We start from the raw sequence: 19,874 nt of genomic DNA, 5'->3' as shown, positions 1-19,874 counted from the left end.
TTCTCTTGTAGTTTTATTTGAGGACAGCAGAGGTACCAGTGAGTCTGAGAGTGTCTGACATCGTCACTTCAGATCAACAAGGTCACAGCAGAAACTCTGATCTCTCTTTTCTTTCTCCTCTTCTATATTAACACACAAATGGAGGATTTTTCACTTATTTGTGCAAATGAATTGGAGGGAATAAAGCCACAATCCCATCCTGTTCGATGACTCCTCCTGCTATTTTTGTGAATTTCCACTTTGAAAATAAATAAATATATAAATAAATCCTTCAGAACTACTTTTATTGCATACACATTCAACTCATCTTTTCCACTCAGCACTCGTCTCATCAATAGATGCTTTGTAGTGTTTCATAAAATCCTTTGGAGAGGAAAAACAAACAGAGCACACTCTTTGGTTTCGCTTTGCTGTCTATCAATCAAATAAAAGACAACACTTTTGGTAACAACATGCAACTTTCTGGTATCATTCTTACACGTGGCACATCTTGAGTAGGTCTCTCCACACATATGCAGTAGCAACACATACAGGGTCAGTGGCTTTGGACAGTTATTCTTGTCACTCTCAGATGACAGTGCACGCTGTTTGTCCCTCACCTGCAGCTGCTTTCATACAGTTTAACTGCAATAAAACAGACACATGCAATTCAATACGAGGACTCTTTTGGTGACTGTGTTTAAAAAATAGGACGAAGTCTGTGTTTAAGTTTCTTTTTACTTCATATTTACACTGGGATTTCGTGAAAGGGCACATTTTCTCCACAAATCTTCATTAAAGTCATTCTGTGTACATCATCATCATCATCACTGATTTGAATCTAGGTGTCCTTCACAGAGCCGTCTCCACACATGACGACCCTCTCCGTATATAATAACGCCTCACTCCCCTCCCGTCCTCGCTGCCACGGCCCTCAGACCGGTGCACGATAAGAACTGGGAAGAAGCGGGCGTCTCTGTAGGTGGGCGGACTGTCACTGAGCGCCAGCTGGCTGGAGTCCGAGCGGCAGCACTGCTCGTCCACGCAGCAGGGGTCCGTCAGGTTGCTGCTGCGGCTCCTCCATAGGGCCACGGTGCGGTGGGAGCCGTACATGCGGCACAGCGAGAAGCGAGACGTGTCCGAGGAAAGGTGGGATTGGAACAGCGCCCCCCGGCAGGAGAAGATGGAGGAGCAGCTGGAGCTGGTGATGGTCCTCCTCCGGCCTCCTCCATTCACCCGTCCGTTGGGCTCGCTGTGTTGCTCTCCGCCTTCCTGGCTTTGGAGGGCGCCGTAGCTCCGAGCGGTCTGGCCGCTGTCCAGGAGGAAGCAGTTAGAGGAGGAAGTGTGTTCAGTGTCTTGGAGTGAGGTAGAGTCTGCTGTGCTCATGTTGATCAGCATGGCCTCGGAGTAGCTGGGAATCACCTGGCGGTTACAGCGGATGTGCCACTCCATTTCAGTGCTGTCCAGTGTGTCTACTCTTGGGATAACACAGTCAGTGTTACTCCCCAATGGCCTGTCTTCATCTAGAGGAGAGGGGCTGTTGTGGCTGTACTCCAACCCAAACAGTTTCTCTATGCGGTAGTGCACATAAGCAGTGCGGTACTCTATCAGCACTCTCAGAGGCCAGGACAACATGAGCAGAGCTGCCAGCCAGAAGGCCACCTGGGAAGTGTACCAAGGCATCCTATCTGGGTCTACATAGGCTATCAGGTTTTCTCTGAAGTCCACGTTCTTCAGCTGCATCCCCTCCCTGGCCTCCATGTAATCGTCCAAACCCTCGATTTCAGAGAAGAACCTGGCTCTCTGGTTGAGGTAATCATTTTCTGGGCCGGCCTCTGTGAAGCTGAAGCATTTGGTAAAGCGTAGGCGAGTTGCTGGGTGTCCCTCCAAACCTCTGAGGTCACGTGAGACATCTTTCATCCCGCAGTGGCTGTAGTCAAACTCCCCCTCGGCCACATGGGTGTTCACCCTCTCATGGTACACCTGCGTGGTGGTGTAGGCGTCCCCGTTGCGATACCGAGTGACTTGTCGAGTCCGCCTCACGAAATGATAGCTGATGGCCTTCCACCATATGCAAGGCTGGGCCTGTCGCATCCGCAGCACGCGCTCATACACGCTGTCCACGTCCGCTTTGTACTGCAGCTCGCTCCTGGCTCTGCAGTGCCAGCACTCCACCATGTACAGGATATAGAGCATGAGCAGGAAGGCCAGGGGGATGTAGATGTAGCCATCAGAACAGGGGCTGTCATGGTAGATCATTGAGTGTCCTCCGGCGCCCATCCCTGAGGACCCTCGCAGGGAAGAGGTGAAGGAGGCTGTGAAGGAGTTAGTGAGAGCCGTGTTGAAGCTGATCTTGGTGACCCGGGTCAGCCGGCACCAGGCCACTGCGCCCAGGCAGCTGTACATGAGCAGAGAGAGCAGCAGGCAGCGCCAGTGGGACTCCCGGCAGACACAAGCACCCAAGGACTGCTTCACTGGCCGCTGCTGCAGAGAGAGAGAGATAAGACAGAAAAGAAGGAGAGAGAGGGAGTAATGAGGTAAAGGCACTTAGAGCAATGAGCCCCTGAAACACAGCAGTGACATTATGACTTGCAGCAGAAATGCAAATCAATGTGGCAGCACTATAAATTGCAGAGTTTCTCCATAGCTAAGCACAAAGTAAATCAAAGTAAAGGAAGCTCAGTGGGATTCAATTAAACCACACAGAAGCTGTGAGCGGCTGACAGACTGAATATTAACCGAGGTGTTTTCACGCATCTGTCTCTGAAATCAATTTCACTTATATTGCAGGAGGGCAAATGCACTTCCTGCTTAAGTTGTCACATTAATATCACAAGTCTGAGGGAATTTAACCTCAGACTTTAGAAAAAGAGCCTGAGTGACGCTGGAGTTTCCAGGCAGACACCTGTATTAACAAAATATTAGCCAGTGTTGGTTTTTAACATAAACATACAACATTAACAAAATAATAAATGAACTTGTCAGTGCTTTCAAGTGGAAATAAAATATTAATGTAGGTGCTGTTTCTAAATGACATCAAACATGTTTCTGTACTGCAATTTCTTGCTACTTTCTAGCTGATGAAAACACCAATACAGGTGATAAACTAGTGTCAGAGGATAATATCAGCAGGCCAAATTATTAGTCAGCTCTCAGAAGCCCCTGGAGCAGAAATGATGCTCTATCTACAGCAAAAGAGCAGAAAATGAAATAAAAATTACATTAAAAAAAGTAAAAATGTCAAATCTTGAAGTCATCGTTCAAGGAAAAATGCCAAATGTTTTCAGTTCCAGTTTCTCATATTTAAAGATTTACCGTTTTTCTCTGTTATGTATGGTTTTTAAATTAAATCCAGTTGAGTTTTGGACTGCAGGTCAACAAAACAAACAAACAAAAAAACAAGCAATCTGAAGACATGACCTGGGGCTTTGGGAATTTTCATGACTTTCTGACATTTTGAAGCCATTAATCAATAACAGAATAATTGTTAGTTGCAGCCCAGGGTGACACACTAAGACTCATGCATGCATTCATGCACTCACAAGAGCGGCGTTCGAGTAGAACTGAGAGCATTTACTCAAGTGTCTGAAGTACTTGTGCTTTACTTAATCAAGCTAGTTCATGCTTCGAGTCCACCACATTTCAGACTGAAATACTGGACTTTGTGCTCCACTACATTTACTATGACAGCTGTGTTACAAGCTGCTTTAAAAATGATTAATGTATCAACAGCTGATTAAATATGACACACTGTTACACATTATACTATCCAACAGTGAATAAAATGGTTCAAGTAATCTCCACCTGGGCCAGGTGCAACATTAAAATGCTGCGCACATGTTAATGCATCAGGATAATAATTAAATTCTATAACAAGGGCCTGTCTTCTGCATAATTTACACATGATACTTTAGTATCAATACATTATTACTGTAACATTTTAAATGCAGGACTTTCACTTTCTAAATTGTGATATGGCTACTTTTTACCTAAGAAAACAATCTGAATACTTCTGCCAGCACTGCACGCACGCGCGTGCGCACACACACATGCACACACACTCTTATCTGCTGAGTACTGGGTGGTTAGCTCAGGGCAGACAAACAGAAAGTGCTCACATTTGCAATACTGACCACAAGTCAAATTGTCCCAATCAGCAGAGACACTGGCCTGAAGCTAATTCATCAGTTACACTAACAGTAAAGGAAACGAGAGCATAAGCCTTCATGCACAGAGAGACTCAGCCAGGATGCATCTGCAAGGACGGAAGTTTGGGAGTTTCACAAGTTAAAAATGAATGTGATGCCATCTTATCAGTCACATACATCAAGATTTCTGAATGACTCCATGGTACTCTCTAATATTTGTGTCTGGCTGTGGTGGTGACAGTCCTCCCCATGAGATCTTGTGTTCTTGTAGATTACCTCTGGTGTTTTATGGAGTGAAAGGATTTATGTTGACAACCAGCCCATCCATTACTGCACTGACACAGGGGTGGGGATGTCACTTTGCTGGTTCCACCTCAGTTATTTATGGAGCAAACAAGGAGGCAGTTCTGGTGTGCTTTTCAGTTGTCCAGGCCTCCTGACTGCAGACATTTTATACAATGGAATGATTTTTTTTTTTTTTTATCATGTTGCTATACTCTGATTATATGCAAGATGTGCAAAAAAAACACCATATCTAGCCAAGGTTATACAAATCCAAAAAATATAAGTCCTGACTCAGATGGCATGACAGTATATATCCCTAGAAATAATTTTCAAGCATGTAAACTACATGTGTTGGCTGGAGATAAATAAGATGTTTGTGACTGAATTCCACTTTCATCTCCTCCACAGTATAAAAGAGGACAACATGGACAATGGAACTGAGGTAAGACAAATCATGTCATCTGCCCATGGCTGGCTGCACACAGCCAATCCCCCAGACTGAATCAGAGTAATTACTTCATGACAGTAAAGACGGAGGGCATGGTGGAGCAAACACAAATATGCAAGTACGCTTAAAGGACCGATCGGTACTTAAAATCTTGGTCTGGCATTGCAAAAATAACTGTTTGATGGCTTTGCAACTCAGAAAAACCAGTGCTCGAGTTTGTCAGCGCGAGTGTCTTTCCACATCACTGGATACTACTATGAGAAATGGACTATTCTGACATTTCAGCAAGCAGAGAGGCTGTTTGGCTGCAGGTGGAAGCAGTTGCTCTGTGATGGCACAGAGAGGACGTCAATACAGGATTTATTTCCCTGTGAGTCACTTGCACAGAAATCAAAATGCACGAGTTTTAGATCTGTGTTATTATAGAGTTGAATAAATTAAGGTATGCATTTTAGAATGGGTGTATTTGTACAGCATGATGAAAATGTTTTTATTCAGAACTGCTGTTATACTTTTCTAAAAGTCATTCACTGATCAGAACTATTCCCTGCTAATTTTTCTCCAAGTTTTTAAGATTTTTTTTTTTTTTTTCAGGTTAATAATAAGGTAATGAATGGCTTTACACCTACCTCCTCCTCCAGGACATCACTCTCAGCCGGCGAGTCCTCCTCGTCCTCCTCCAGCACCTCTCCCTCAGCATCATTGGGAGCAGTGGCCGCCGTGTCCTCCGCAGAGTCCAGATCGGAGGAGGGCATGCTGCACTTCTTGCATGTCAGACAGAGATTATAAGATCACCGTTTTCTCTATTCCCTGGTTCTGCTCCTTCTGTTTGTCCCCCCTTTTTGTTCCCCCTTCAGCCCCACAGCGTCTGGGCCGGAGCCAGCAGGCTGCTGCTGCTGCTGCTGCTGCACGGAGCGGGGATCCCGCGGTGGTCCCGACTGGCCGGACGGTGGGGGGCGGGGTTGAGGGATTTCACCGCAGCAAAGGCAGCAGAGGTTAACCATGATGCAGTCAGTGAAGCTTGTTGTCAGTGGCCAGTGGTGGGCAGTTTGAATGACATAATAAAATCATATATTATAAAAAGAGATCCCTTTGCGATGTCCAGTGTGCTGAAGGAGGGAGGAAGGATAACACGAGATGTATCTTAGGTATGAGGTAAACCCTGAGCGTCCCACAGCATAAATCAGAGAGAATGCTTTAAAATATGCGCCATCTAGTCTGCTAAGTAGAGTATGCATTCAAAGTCTATTAATTACCTGATCATTTTTGGGTGAAGGAGGGGGTTACTGTCGAATACGCGTTCCTTCCTCTATGCTGGAGAAGCTTTTATTTTGAAAGTGGAGTTTGGTGTCACATCAAAAATCTTCCGTGTGGTCTAACGAGTGTTGTGTGTCCACGGATTTAGCGATTGAAGGTTAGCTAACGTAACAATTAAATATTTTAAAGCAACAAAGAGAGACACGTTGTTGTGATGCTGTTTGGTATTGTATTGGATAGTTTTAGCGTCTTCTGAGTGAGGTTTGTGTTTTCAGGCGAACGTTAAGCTAACGTTAGATTCATTCCGGCCGGTGCGTGGCGGACGTAAACTTCACTTCACGTGAAAACAAAAAACGAATATCTAGCTATAATGTTAGCTAACGTTAGCTAATGGCTAAGTCATATGATCAATTAGTGTGAAGTTGTCACTTTCTGTGTTTGTTACACTCCTAAACAAACAACTTAGATTGCTTTAAGATTAGCCGCTCTAACCAAATTTACTGGTTTACAGTTTGCTAGGTGTAGCAATCGGTACGATGAACCAGGGGACAACTTGAATGAGTTTCAGTTCAGTTAAACTCCTCCATCCGTTATCTGCCGTCAGGGGCGGAACGGTCATTTTTATGTGACCCCGGCAGCGTTGGGCCCTTTCAATCATCATAACGTTTCTCTCCATTGGTCTTGTGTCAAAGTCTGTTTCTCAATCAGTGGTGTTGGGCGCCAGGTTAGGTTATGGTCAGGTGTTGGTGTTGACAAATGGATAGCAAGAGAGAATTAGACACACCATTGGTATTTAAGATCTTTTCCGTCCTTCAGAGGGATGTTGCGGCGCCCCAAGCCAACTGACTCTGAGGCAGACCTCCTGAGAGAGCAGGAGCGGTTTCTGACCTCCGGTGCCCCGTCTGCAGCCAGTGTGGTCCGCCGACCTGACAAGAGGAGAGGCGAGGCTGGAGGAGAAGGAGGGGAGCCTACTGGGGAGGATGAAGGAAGACAGAGGGATGTTGTCACCATCGAAGGTAAATGACATGTCCGTTTTTTTTTTTTTTGTTTTTTTTTTGCGTGTCTTTATTATGAAGAATGTTTGCAAACCTGATATTCCACTTTTGTGCTTCCTCTAGATCTTCCAGACCAGCTCCCGTCTTTGACACCAGCCCCTCCGAAGAAGTCTCGTTTTAAAGCCAGTCGTGTCACCTTCGAGGACGAGGATGCTGGGCAGAGGCTGGACAGACATGACACTCACATCAGTGCTGTTCTCTCCAGGATTGTTGTAAGTGCCTGTTGTGAAACATAACTTCATTGAGAACAGGAATGCATAGTGAAAATCTGTATGTGCACTGATTTTGTTTTGTGTTTAATTCTACCAATGAATCTGTTCTAATCTTTGTTTTAAGGAGAGAGACACCAGCTCTACTCCAGTATCTCTACCAGCACTTACAGGATTGGCTTTCCCCAAAGTATTGCACCGCTCAGAAACCAGCAGTCGGGTAAAAAAACTTTATTAATGCCCATTTTTCATATATTGTATGCCTGAAAGTGTATAAACCCTTTAATTATAAAAATGGTAAAAAAAAATAGCTTCTTTTCATTTACAGAATCACATATTACTTCACTGTTTGCTCGTTGTATCGTCGCAATAATTTGGAGATTGCTATAAATGTTCTTGGTTTTTAAAGTTTATTCATCCTCACAACCAGGTGCCACTGTCTTCAGCTGGTGGAAGGAAGAGTATCTTTGCGTGTGAGATTGCAGCTCAGAGAGTAAAGGAAGGAAAGACACCTTTACACTGCGCACCTGTAGCTGCTCAGACACCTGAGACCAGTATGGATACAGACCAGTGCAATGCTGCAGGTGATCGTAAGTAGGCTTGATATTGTTCTAAATATCTCCTCTCTGTTTCACCACTTGGCCTCCTGTTCATGTCATTATGTTTGTCTCCCTTTCTCTTTCTCTGCTCTCTCGTCTCTCTCTCTCTCACATCTTTCCAGAGCCAGCTGAGGTCTCAGGTCCCAGACTGGTCTCTGGTCAGGGGCTTACGGGCCCAGATAGCTCAGGAGAGACCATGAGGATCCACATGGAGAACCAGGCTAAGCTTCAGGGAATGTCTCAGTCTGAGATACTGCAAGAGCAGAAGAAACTCGTATCTCAGCTTGGTAGGCAGTGATGTCGTCTACATGATAGTTAATCGTATATAATGCATGTTGACATGAGCACATGATCTGTATCACATGACTTTGTATCCTAACTAGTAGAGTGAATCAAAAAGTTTTTTTTTTCATTTGGTACCACTGCACATAACCCGATTATTTCTGCTTCCCAGATCCTAGACTGGTGGAGTTTGTTAGATCTCGCAAAGCCCAGAGTGTCCCGTCCTCTGCGTCCCCATCCAAACACCCCCAGGGCAAAAGCAGCAAGGAAAACTTTACTCTTGAAAGTGTGAGCAGAGAGTCAGGCTCCTGCAGCGCTGCTGTGCACTTTCAGAAAGCCCAAGAAGTGGAGATGGAAGGAGATGAGGAGGAGGAGGAGGAACTGCCACCACCAGCTGCTGTGACAGGTCTGATGGATTCAAAATAAAGCCTTTCATCACTTCTACCTAGTCAGTTTTTCCTGTTCTCTGCTCCTGGAGATATGTATCAGTCAACAGCATTTAAATCATGGAGATGATTGTGCTTTATCATTATTTCACGTTGCTTTTAAATTGTAACCACATTGCTAAGACTGTATGTCCAATGTGAAGAAGACCTCACACCTGGCTGTCTGCCAGCTTTCTGCACCTCCTCTGCTGCCTTTATCTCCCTCGCCTGATCATTTTCCTCTCTGTGCTCCCTCTTCTCTTCACTCTCCCAAGCATCCATCCTCTAATTGTATAACTTATGTGGGATGCGTCTGCTGCATGGCTAAAATCCAGACATTAAACTGATCATCGACTTCACTTTGCGTGATTAGCCGAAAGGCCAGAGCGAGCCAGGAGCAGCCACTCTCTGCAATTAAGTTTCTGCAGATCATTCAAAAATACTCCTGGTCTGGAGGAAAGTGTTGCTAATGGATCATATGAAGACTGGTCTTGCTCTTCATATATGCATGTTTTCCAAAAAGTATGTTAAACAGCTGTTTTTGTCCTTTTGCTATTCTGGAAAATATTATGTTTTGCCTCCTCTACCGTCCGTTTTAGAGAGCACAACATGATATCATGACAGATATCCAGATTTCCTCATCGTCCAGAGCATCTTTAAGCATAGCCATGCAAAGTATTGAGGTCCCTCCAGGTGACTGGGGTGTATTATATTGGTGGAAGACTTTTTAAAATGAAAGTATTGAGAGAAGCATAAGCTGTCCAGATGGTTTTGTGTCATATTTTATGAGGTGTACTATAGTATTTTATCTGTATTGATCTGTTGTGGCAGGAGGGTTTGGACCAGATTCGGTCTCTCCAGCATGAACTGAAGTTTAAATGCGGTTTTCAACTAACAGCAGCACTGAAAAAGTTTGGTGCTGTCACCTTGCTCATTTCCAAACTTTGCTGTTTATCATCATATTGTTGCACTGACATAACATCATATGTTGCTCATCATAAGTGTGATTTACAGCACTGTAATGACCCCATGCTGCACTTTTTAGCTTTGTGTAGCTGCAAAATTATGCAATATTGTGATAATGTGTCCTGGTTGAAGTGTTTTTTTAGTGTTTTTTTTTTTTAATTGGAAATCTGTGTTCCTTTTGCTGCATCATGAAAGGACTCAGGAGGAAGCAGAGATGTCATTGTCAGTTATTTTGACAGAGTACTGGTAGTTTGTGTTTACAGTGGAGGCAGATGTTTGGTGCTGTCTCTTTTCTGGTGCTGGCTACAACAGTTGTGCCAATTACAAGCAGTCATACGTTGTTACTAATGTTGTTTTTGCTCTTCTGTGTCTGCGAATTCAGAGAAAAATCTGCCGGTGAAGCCTCAGAAGGAATGGGTCCACATGAATAACCTGGAGCGAGAGAAGCTGGAATGGATTGGAGACCTGCCTGCACCCAGAAGGAAAGGAACTAAGAAGGTAGGGAGATATCTCTGACAATACCAGTGGAACAAAAAGAAACGTTGAGTCTTTTCAGCTCAAATGCTGCATTTTAGTAAGTTTTCTGCATTCGAGCCTCAGTGATGGATGAAAAGATGTGTGAGCCAACACAGTCTGTGGTTTCCTGATAGGCTATGCAGGCTCGGTTTGACTTTGCGGGGACCTTGATTCCACCCACTGAGGATCTGCCCACCCACTTAGGCCTGCACCACCACGGAGAGGAGCCTGAGGTCAGGAGGCAAAAAGTCCAAAAAAAGTTTCTGTTTATTAATAGTAGTATTAAATGTCTCCCTTTGTCTCTCAAATAGAAAATATATAACACCTTCAGGTCCATTCTTCATGACTTTGTTTTGCAGTCAGTAACTAAAAAAGCCTGCAAAACTACAAATTTGGATTCTGAAACCAGCAAGGGATCTTCAGATTTTACCTGTTTTAAATTTCATTTTAGCGTCTCATTTTGTTGACACTGACATTGAGGCTTTGTCTCCAGCGGGCAGGTTACTCCCTGCAGGAACTCTTCCTGCTGGCTCGCAGTCAGATCATCCAGCAGAGGAATCTGGCCCTCAGTACTCTGGCCAACATCCTCTCAAAGGTACGCAAACAAACACAAACCGTGTGGCATCATATCTGCAGAGGCACATGTCCGTAGTCATTCATTTCTTGCCCTGTAGGCACGTGCTGGGGAGTACCTGTCTGTTCTGAAAGGAAGCGTGACGTCCACTCTGCTCGACGCCGGCCTGCTCTTCCTGCTCCGCTTCGCGCTGGACGACGGCGTGGAAGGCGTGATGTCTGCAGCTGTGCATGCACTGAAAGCCCTTCTTGTGTGTGCAGAGGATGAAGTAAGGCAACTTGAAGCATTACATTGAGATGTGATAGAAAAAACTGTGGTGAACAAGAGGTTAACAAGGTTATGAAGTGATTCTTCAAAGCACAGTAATGTCCACTGTCGAGTCCCTCTGGTTCATATCCACTTTGTGTGCCCTCTCAGGAGTGTTTGGACTGCACCTTCTCCTGGTTTCGCGGCCTGGCCTCCTTCCCCCTGCTGCCGTCTGCTCAGATGGAGGAAGATGAGGAGGATGAAGGGCTACCTGAAAGTATGAGGGAAACCGCTGAGGAGAAGGAAGAGAGGAAGAGCGATCATGACGTGTCCAGGCGGGATGTTGTCAAGGTAAACGAGCAGAATTAATTTAATACACATTGTCCTTGTTTTCCTTTGCTTTTTCAGAATTAGAATATAAGTATACTGTTATGAAGACATTCCGTTGATGAAGGTTGATTAATGTCGGCTCTCCTGTCTGTGTTTCAGGGTCTGTTAAAGATGAAACTGCTTCCCAGGCTGCGTTACATCCTTGAGGTGGTCCGACCGTCTCCTCCAGTGGTCCAGGACGTCTTGGAGATCCTGACTCGTATCGCTCGGCACTCGTCCTCCTCTGCCACCCAGGTAAGCAGCAGCAACAAATCCAGTCCCTTAATCGCTGAACCACACTCACCGGCCACTTCACTGGGTACACTTGTACAATCTAACGTGATCAGATACAACAGCTCTGCCAGAAATTCTTCCATTACAAAGCTAAAAATGTTCAGTTTTTATTGAGGTATTGATTTAAGTGCATGTTAATTATTTAGGTTGTAGTTAGCAGTGTTCATTTAGACTGCACCATATTGAGAGTATGTTTTGGCCTTCTCATACATGAGAGGGGCAGAATATTAGACACACCTTTCGATATAATGCACTCCAGTACAAAACCACCATCTATTATGACCTCAGTAATAAACATAAAGAAGAATTATTACCTATCTGACAGTGTCAGCAAAAAAAAATCTCATGGCAGAGCTGTTGTATTGGATTGCATCACACTGTTCAGGTGTACTTTATGAAATGGCTTTTCTAGTTTTCCTCTGCCATACTTGATGTTGAATGAATTCTTATCGTCTATATTTCACTTGTGTTTTCGCTCTCAGGTGCTTGACTGTCCTCGTTTGATGGAGACGGTGTTGTCAGAGTTTCTTCCCGCTTCCTGGACTGCGCCACCGCCAGCCATTCCTCAGTCTGTTTATGGACTCCCGCTGGCCAGCACCATGAAGTTGTTGAGAGTATTGGCTACAGCTGGCAGACATGCCTGTGCCAGACTGGTGAGTGCTGCTGTGGAGTCTGTCAGGGCCGGTGCTAGCCGCAGTGTTTCATAGACTAAATCATGTATCAGAATAACTGTGTGTTTTTAGAGAGATCTTTCTCGACTGGATTTGTTTCCAACCTCTGCTCACAATAAGTACCATAAATACCGTCATCTGAACTATTCTATTACTCCCACATGTTCTATTATCAGTGGTTTATCTTTCTGTCTCCAGTTAAACTCTCTTGGAGTGAGGGAGCGTCTGTCTCATCTGCTGAGCGCTGAGCCCAGTGAGCTGCTGCTGGAGCCGACCGAGGCCGTCAGGATCACCACTGAGGCCTACAGGCTGTGGGCTGTGGCAGCCGGATACGGACAGGCCTGCAAGTTATACATGTAAGTTAACACCTGAGCACCAGAGGCAGTTATGTATAAAGTTATTTCCAATGTGTCAGTAAACAGCTGCTTCTGCACTGGTTGTCCTGCAGGGTGTACACCTATACAAAGAATGCTTTAGCTCACACAAGCATCACATTTTAGTTTCTCCAACAGCTGTCTAATCCTCTCCTCTTGTCTCGCAGTGCTGGTCTTTTATCACTATGCTGTCATTGTTTTCCCACAGAGACCTGTACTCAGGCTTAGCGAAGGCCTTACAGTCAGTCCACAGGGTCCTGGACCCCTCAGATCCCCTGTTGCCTCTGCAGCTGCAGCGCGTCCTAGCTCTGCTGTCTCTGCTCACACAGGTCACACACACAGCGGGCTGTCATCAGGAGCTACAGGCCGGCCTGGTCAGGTACAGATGAGGGTTAAAGTGGTTTTATGAAACCATGCTGCTACATAAAGCACCTCCACAACGCAACTGCATCCTTTTGTAATCTGCATGTTGTCTTCGCAGCTCTCAGGGAGAAGAGTGCCCTCCTCCTCCTCCAGTGTCTTGGGGTCACGTCACAGGGTTGCAGGCATCCCTGTTGGGCCAGTTGAAGGGCTTTGTGAAGAGCCTTGATAGTCCAGTCCAGAAAGAGAGCAGCCTGGCTGTGATACCAGCCTACCTGGCCTACCTAGAAGCTTACTACCATCAGCTCTCCAGACAGGTACTGCTTCCTGCTCTGTGCTTCTAACGTGCATGTGAGGCGGAAGCTGTATGTGTTGCAAAACTGATATTTTTTAACTGACTACAGTGTGATTCTCGTCCTCAGAGCTGCTTCAAGCCAGTAGAGACGCTTCAAGAACTGGAGCTGCTGACGTCAGAGGTCCTCCTTCCCTTGCTGTCCCACCATGTTGTTCAGGGCCTGATAAAGAACCTAAAGTGAGTCTCAGACAGGTGGCAGTTGCCTCTGTTTTGTCTTTCTGTTTTTTGAAATATTGCTCTCGAAATGATTTATTTGTTACCGTTTTCTATTCTACTTCTCCTCCCTCTTATTCCTCTCCTTTATATTATTTTACACCAGGTCTTCCTCAGTAGTGTGTAATGTCCAGTCTGGTCATCTGGGCCCAGAATCCATTCCTAGCCTCCCTGGCTTGGCCTGCACAGGATGGAGGGACCGTCCGGGGTTGGTCGTCCCCAGCTCCCCCTTCCCTCTCCTCACAGGCCTGGGGCTCCTCCTGGGAACAATCACGGCCATCCACAAAGGTCTCAGCTGCAAGGTGGGTCTCACTGAGGAGTTCAAATAGTTTTATTTTTTTACTTTTTTCTGACTTTATATTACTTGAGGACGGGGCAGAAAAAAATGTGCTAAGGAATACAGAGTCTGCCGGTTTTTCCATTCGGTCATATCACTGCTAAACACCTTCAGCCAAATGTGAGGAACTAATCAGTAAAGTTGTGCTTGGTGGCCGCCTCTTGGCAGTCTAGCATTGGCCTCTCACTTAACGAGGAACACAGCGAGATGTAACTCTCTGCCATCCTGTGGTGACATGCATAAATCCCATATTGCAGTTTCTTCTTTATGTTTGCCTTCCTCTCTAGTTCTCTGGCCTCCTCCTGTCAGAACCTGTGATCGCTTACCTGCGAAGTTGCAGCCAGGCTACGCCCACCTTGTCTCACACCAGAGCCTGGCTTCTCCGTCATGAGCACCACCTCCTTTATCTGCTGCTCCAGCTGGCGCACAGACTTGTAGGCTCTAACTTCAATCATACACCCATAAACTGTATTCTGCTGACATGAGAAATACAGTTCAGTTTATTACATCTTTAAAACCAGACTGTTCATAGGCTTTAATGAATAGACCGCACAGTCAGGTGGAGTTCATGGTGATTTCCATCCTGTCTGATCTTTGGACAGTTTGTGTGTAAATTCAGGTTTCATCTGCAACAAACTGATGTTTTGTTTTGTTTTGTTTTTTTAATTTCTCCTGCTTTTGTTTCCTCTCAGGTTCCTTTTGAGCCACTTGTAGCCAAGCATGCCTCTCTGTACCACCAGGTGGCGCTGGTTCTGCTGCCCTGGTTATTACCAGGCAGCGAGTACCTGGCACATGAACTGCTGTCCACCATCATCTTCAGCAAGGACTTCATATCGTGAGTTTAGTTTTACTTTATGAAGTTTAATGTGTCATTAACTTCCACCAAGTACCAAACAGTCAACCTTAAGAGCCTGAATTTTTAAAAATTTGTTTGTTTGTTTTGTTGAGTGCATGTTATCCATTCTTTCTAATGATAATTGTTTAGATTAGTGTTAGGTCTGATGACCATAATCTAATTTCTTAATTTATATTCTATTCAGCAAATACATTTCTTTGGAACTAGGTCACATTAGCTGATGACCCATTTCCACCAAAAGTGATGTTCCACATTCTTTGCTTCCTCTTTATTGCGGTCTCACTCATTATATGTGCATGTGTTTGCTTTCCAGAGAGGCCCACAGCGGAGGACCTGAGGCTGTGGAACTGGGAGAGCTGAGACTCCAAGAGAAAATGCAACACCACACCTCCCCCTCTCTCCAGACTGTCGGAGCGCTCCTGAGAGAAGCCTGCGTCCAGCTGGCATCCATACGAGGCTGCTTCCTCACTCACCTGGCCCACCTGGAGCCGTCCGTGCTGACGTCCCGAGACGCTCTGCTCGGCCGCAACCCCTGGATCAGCTCCCATCTCCTCCCAGAGCTCACTGGACCCACCGTGCCGTCAGATTGGCCTTTCCTCCCCCTCGTCAGCCTGTATGAGCGAACGGGGGTGTCCGACGGTGGAGGGTTAGCGGTGGAGGAGCTCCCACAGGGGGCTCTGCAGGCGGTGTCCCACTGTTTGCAATGGCTGCTGCTGCTGGAGGTCTGGAGGGAGGAAGCACTAAAGGTACAGACACAAGGACGGCCAGTTTTATTTGTTTAGCAGAAGCATGTGAGGATTTACTACTTTTCTTCATCATATATTAAAACAAACTGAATATTCTTGGCAAATGGACTGTTGGTCTTACAAATAAAACATAATGTGTGTGTGGAAATGCACTTCTCTATGAGATTAAATACTAACCTCCAGAGCATTTCGTCCTGTTCCAGGTGATCCCTCCTGTTGCCAAGCTCGCCCGCCTCTCCTGTGTGTTTCTGTGTTCCAGTGACTTGTTCCTGGAGAGACCTGTTCAGAGACTGACCTGGGGTCTGTTCAGACTGCTGACTAGGTCTGAAAATGTTTGATATCCTTGTTCTTACAGTGCAAAATCTAAACCGAGCACAGAGAAAAGTGGCTAAACCACAGTTGAATCCCACTTACAGGCAATCCCGGCTGGACTCTTTGGATCTAAACGTCCCTCCTCCAGGTCTCGCCTCCTTCCAGGACTTGTACTCTGCTCTTTTGACCCAGTATGAAGCTGTGTCCTTTGGAGACCGGCTGTTTGGCTGCTGGGTCCTGTTACCCCTGCAGAGGAGGTACAGTGCCAGCATGAGGCTGGCTGTGTTTGGAGAACATGTGGGGATGCTGAGGTCACTGGGAGTCACTGTGGAACAGGTGATGATGAGAATGTCACTGATTTTTTTTTTTTATGGTCTGCCTCATTCTACCATCATGAAATACATGACTAATTTAATTTATGATCTCTGTGCCTCGTATGAAGCTCTCCGTTCCAATCGAGCGCTTCACGTCTCCCCCTGAAGACTCCCTCGCTCTCCTCCGTCTCTATTTCCGCTCTTTGGTAACAGGGACCCTCAAGCCTCGGTGGTGTCCTGTCTTGTATGTGGTCGCCTTGTCTCACGTTAACTCCTTCATCTTCTCACAGGATGCTGCCGCACAGGTACAGCACTGACACACACACACACACACACACACACACACACACACACACACACACACACACACACACACGGACTCTGCATGAAGGACTGTAAAAGAAAGTGATGGGAAACATGTGATTTCTGTCTTCACTGGGAGTCTTTCTCTGATTTACGAGAGCAGCTCCCCAGAGGCTTCAGATACGAATCCAAGGCTGTCCTGAAGAAGTGTTTTGGGTTGCATTCATGTTAAGATTTTGCTTTGTGGCTTTTAATCAGCCACAGTAAAGTCTAAAGCAAATGGTCACATATGTCATGGTTGAAGAAATCCAGAAGGTGCTGCAGCTGCACTAAGTAGGAGGCTGTGAGAAGTACTCAGTGGTTTTACAGGGGCATGCACACATATTTTCTGCAGCAAATATGAGCTCATTGGTTGCAAAATCTTTAAGAGTTTATGTGCCTACAAAGCCAGTCCTCATGTTATTGATTAACTGTAAATGGAGCAGCCTCAAATGCAGCTTGGCTTCTTCTTATTCACTGATTTAAGTCACAATATGTGACTTTTATTGAACTGTGAGGTTTGAGGGTTAACATCCTAACACACTGAGCGACTTCAGTTTGTTTACTTCATTCACAAAGACATTATTTGAGAGCAGCGGAGCTGAAAACATTCTTACATGTTGGTGGGGCCTTTTTTCATGAAACACTGAGAGGTGAGTCAGTACTTTGATCTTTAATCCTCTCGTCTTTTTACAGGAGGTTGAAGCTGCTCGACTTAGCATGCTGAGGAAAATCCACTACCTGACTGACGAGGTAGTACCTTCTCTCTCTCTGATCTCTATATGCTGTGCGGTGTTTATTGATTATACCAACTCTTCTCCTTTGTGGCTCTCGAAACCCTCTGACGATGTTTTCATCCCTCTGAGAAACTGTCTGTTTCTCATTGTGTTGACCATCATCCAAATCACTGTTTTCCTGCTGTGCGCCTTTTCTTACCATCAGTCCTAACTTAACATTTGTTTTAAATCTTTTACATTTTTCGGTTTCAATGCTGTGGGGTTTGCTGTATTTGTGGTCATCCTCTCACCTTTATTCCTTTTTTTGTAGTTAGTTCCAAGAGTTTTCAGTGTGTGTGTCATGTTTGGTCTTTCAGCTTCTCCACAATGTCTTCCAACACCTCATTGTTGCCTTAGTTTCATCTTTTTTGTAATTTCCATCATCATCTTACTCCCCTGGTATAATTTTCTTTAATTTTCATCTGTATCATCTTCACTCTTTACTTGAAGGCTTTGTTTACACCAGTGGCTCCAAACCCCGGCAGATCAAAGTATCCCATTATTCACATCTTGTCATGTTCCTAATATGTTTATTAGAATTTGTTTTATCCTGCATGCTATTTGATACCATTCATGATACAAAAGTGGATTTTATTACAGTGATTCTTTCATACAGTTGAATTCTAAATTTGCATGTGTAATGTGAACACTTGAAGAGGCAAAATGTGGATGTTGAAGCTTTTATTCCTTACTTTTATTTATTTAAACTATTCATTACCTTTAAGCTAGCTAGCTCACTAATTAAACTGTTTATTTTTTCAAGTTAGTTGAAACTCCACAGTATTTCCTCATTCCCTCTATGGCGGCAGGCACTTCTGCAGCTGCCAGGTGTTACTGTCTCGTCATGCCTGGTTGCTGTTGTAGAATCACTAGATCACACCACTTCTTCTCACCACACTACTTCTCACTGTCTGTGTCTCATTTCCAGGTGTTGAGGAACCACATACTGCTCTTCCGCCTGCCACAACAGCATTCAGAGTTTGGCTTCGATATGTATGATCAGTTGCCTCCCATTAGGGCGAAACGTTTGGAGGGCGTCCTGAGACTGCAGGACAGCAGCGTTGACAAAGGAGACTGAAGGCAGCAGCGTTGACAAAGGAGACTGAAGGCAGCAGGGAGTGGAAAAATAAAGAAAGTAGTGAGCCAAAGGCTCAAAATACAGAGGAGGGACTGTGTGAGACTGCGAGCAAATCAAAGTAGAGACTAGCGCACGAGAAAGAGAGTTTGGTGAGACAAAGTGAGACCTTTATTTCAACTACCAAGAATGTCTCATCAAGATTGGCTTTGGATCAAGAGCCATCGTGGTCAAGAATATCTTTTGTGGCCTCTTTTCTTCAAGGAAACTCAGCCTGAGGTAGATCTGACCAGCCCTCAATGAAGAAACATCCACAAAACGTTTTAGCACTTATTTAAACCTGCTTCAGGCATAGTAAAGATAGAGTTTTCAGTCGATAACTGTATTTGACAAACTGTGAGTGGAAATGATCAGATTTCTGCTTTTCAAGGCTGCCTGAACTGGAACACAACCAGTCAAATCAAACCAAAGGTTAAATGCTAATATGAAAAATTGAGAGCAGATGCAGCGAATCACAGGTCCCTCAGGAGGAGGAATTCAGTGTTTCCACTCAGCACTTTGCCAGAGGTGTTGTGATGAGCTTGGAAAACAGACCAGGACGAGTTTTGGTATCAAATTAAAGACAAACGACCAGCTTTACAAGTGCCTGTAATTGTCTTTTTTGTGAATAAAAAATGTTTTCAAATATGTGTCACCTTTATGTTTTTATTCTTTAATCACTGTGGCTCAGCCTCCAAGTATAGCCCAGAAAGAGTTTATATCATAGTATAGCAGAGATCGTAGGGCCACACCACACAAACACGCACTATTTGATTAAAACAGTGTGGCAAATGTTGTTTTCAGTAGGTTTTAACAAATTAAAATGTTGTTAAAAAGACAAACATGCATTCAGAATGGGTTTTTCTAGATTATCCAGGTAAGCAGAGTGTGTTGTTTTCTCTGCGTGTGACTGATCAATAACATTCACTCTGAAGTCCTTCAATGATCCTGTTTAATTTCCATTTAAACTGCTGCCAGTGTGAAAACAGATTTGGAAAATGCCCATAAGGGAACAGTTTTTTCTCTCCATGTGCTTGTGCTCACTTCTGTAACAAGTGGTGGGAATGAATCGAGCCCACCTGCATAACATTAACAACTAATCACGTACTGATGAAGTGAAATGGATTGGATATTCTACTTGCATTTGGCTGTAGATGACTTGAGTAGGTGAATGTACTTTTTCTTATGCATCATATAAATATGAAAACGTTAAAGTATATTTGTTTACCAGAAAAATCTGTTTCTTGCGATTTTGATTTATACGCACAGAAATTCCAGCCGACGCCTGGAATGTTAGATTATCTTGATATATGAATTCAGTTGCACATAATTGCAAAAAATAATAATATTAATATTGCAGATAATCCCCCAACAGTGAGGTTGAAACCTTCCAGGGTTGCAGAACCAAAGCACGTTGCTGCTGTGTTGGCGGGATCACTCTCCAATAACAAT

General features: G+C 44.7%; 2 protein-coding genes across 3 annotated transcripts; one reads left to right on the top strand and one right to left on the bottom strand.

Moving 5' to 3' along the window:
* Window positions 1-268: 268 nt before the first annotated feature.
* Window positions 269-6,199, bottom strand: LOC139342374 (transmembrane protein 151B). 2 transcript variants are annotated; one of them, XM_070979444.1, is made up of 3 exons: window positions 6,117-6,199; window positions 5,490-5,969; window positions 269-2,463 (listed from the first exon to the last, which is right to left on the bottom strand). In XM_070979444.1, the coding sequence occupies exons 2-3, from the start codon at window positions 5,613-5,615 to the stop codon at window positions 832-834; spliced, it is 1,758 nt and encodes a 585-aa protein (XP_070835545.1). In that variant the 5' UTR covers window positions 5,616-5,969; window positions 6,117-6,199; the 3' UTR covers window positions 269-831. The 2 variants fall into 2 exon arrangements, with proteins under 2 accessions (XP_070835545.1, XP_070835546.1); XM_070979445.1 differs by having other exon boundaries at window positions 5,490-6,176.
* A 27-nt stretch (window positions 6,200-6,226) lies between these two features.
* Window positions 6,227-19,068, top strand: rpap1 (RNA polymerase II associated protein 1). Its single transcript, XM_070979974.1, has 27 exons — window positions 6,227-6,274; window positions 6,934-7,133; window positions 7,236-7,384; window positions 7,509-7,601; window positions 7,812-7,971; window positions 8,103-8,267; window positions 8,435-8,668; window positions 10,036-10,151; window positions 10,304-10,402; window positions 10,663-10,764; window positions 10,844-11,011; window positions 11,161-11,340; window positions 11,479-11,613; window positions 12,135-12,305; window positions 12,522-12,679; window positions 12,906-13,076; window positions 13,179-13,374; window positions 13,480-13,589; window positions 13,732-13,927; window positions 14,250-14,396; window positions 14,655-14,797; window positions 15,132-15,564; window positions 15,768-15,886; window positions 15,981-16,212; window positions 16,319-16,495; window positions 17,229-17,285; window positions 18,237-19,068. The coding sequence occupies exons 2-27, from the start codon at window positions 6,938-6,940 to the stop codon at window positions 18,384-18,386; spliced, it is 4,257 nt and encodes a 1,418-aa protein (XP_070836075.1). The 5' UTR covers window positions 6,227-6,274; window positions 6,934-6,937; the 3' UTR covers window positions 18,387-19,068.
* The last annotated feature ends 806 nt before the right edge of the window (window positions 19,069-19,874 follow it).

Source organism: Chaetodon trifascialis, chromosome 14 (genome assembly GCF_039877785.1).
Source record: "Chaetodon trifascialis isolate fChaTrf1 chromosome 14, fChaTrf1.hap1, whole genome shotgun sequence".
NCBI lineage: Eukaryota > Metazoa > Chordata > Actinopteri > Chaetodontiformes > Chaetodontidae > Chaetodon > Chaetodon trifascialis.
This window is presented reverse-complemented; position numbering and strand designations above follow the sequence as displayed.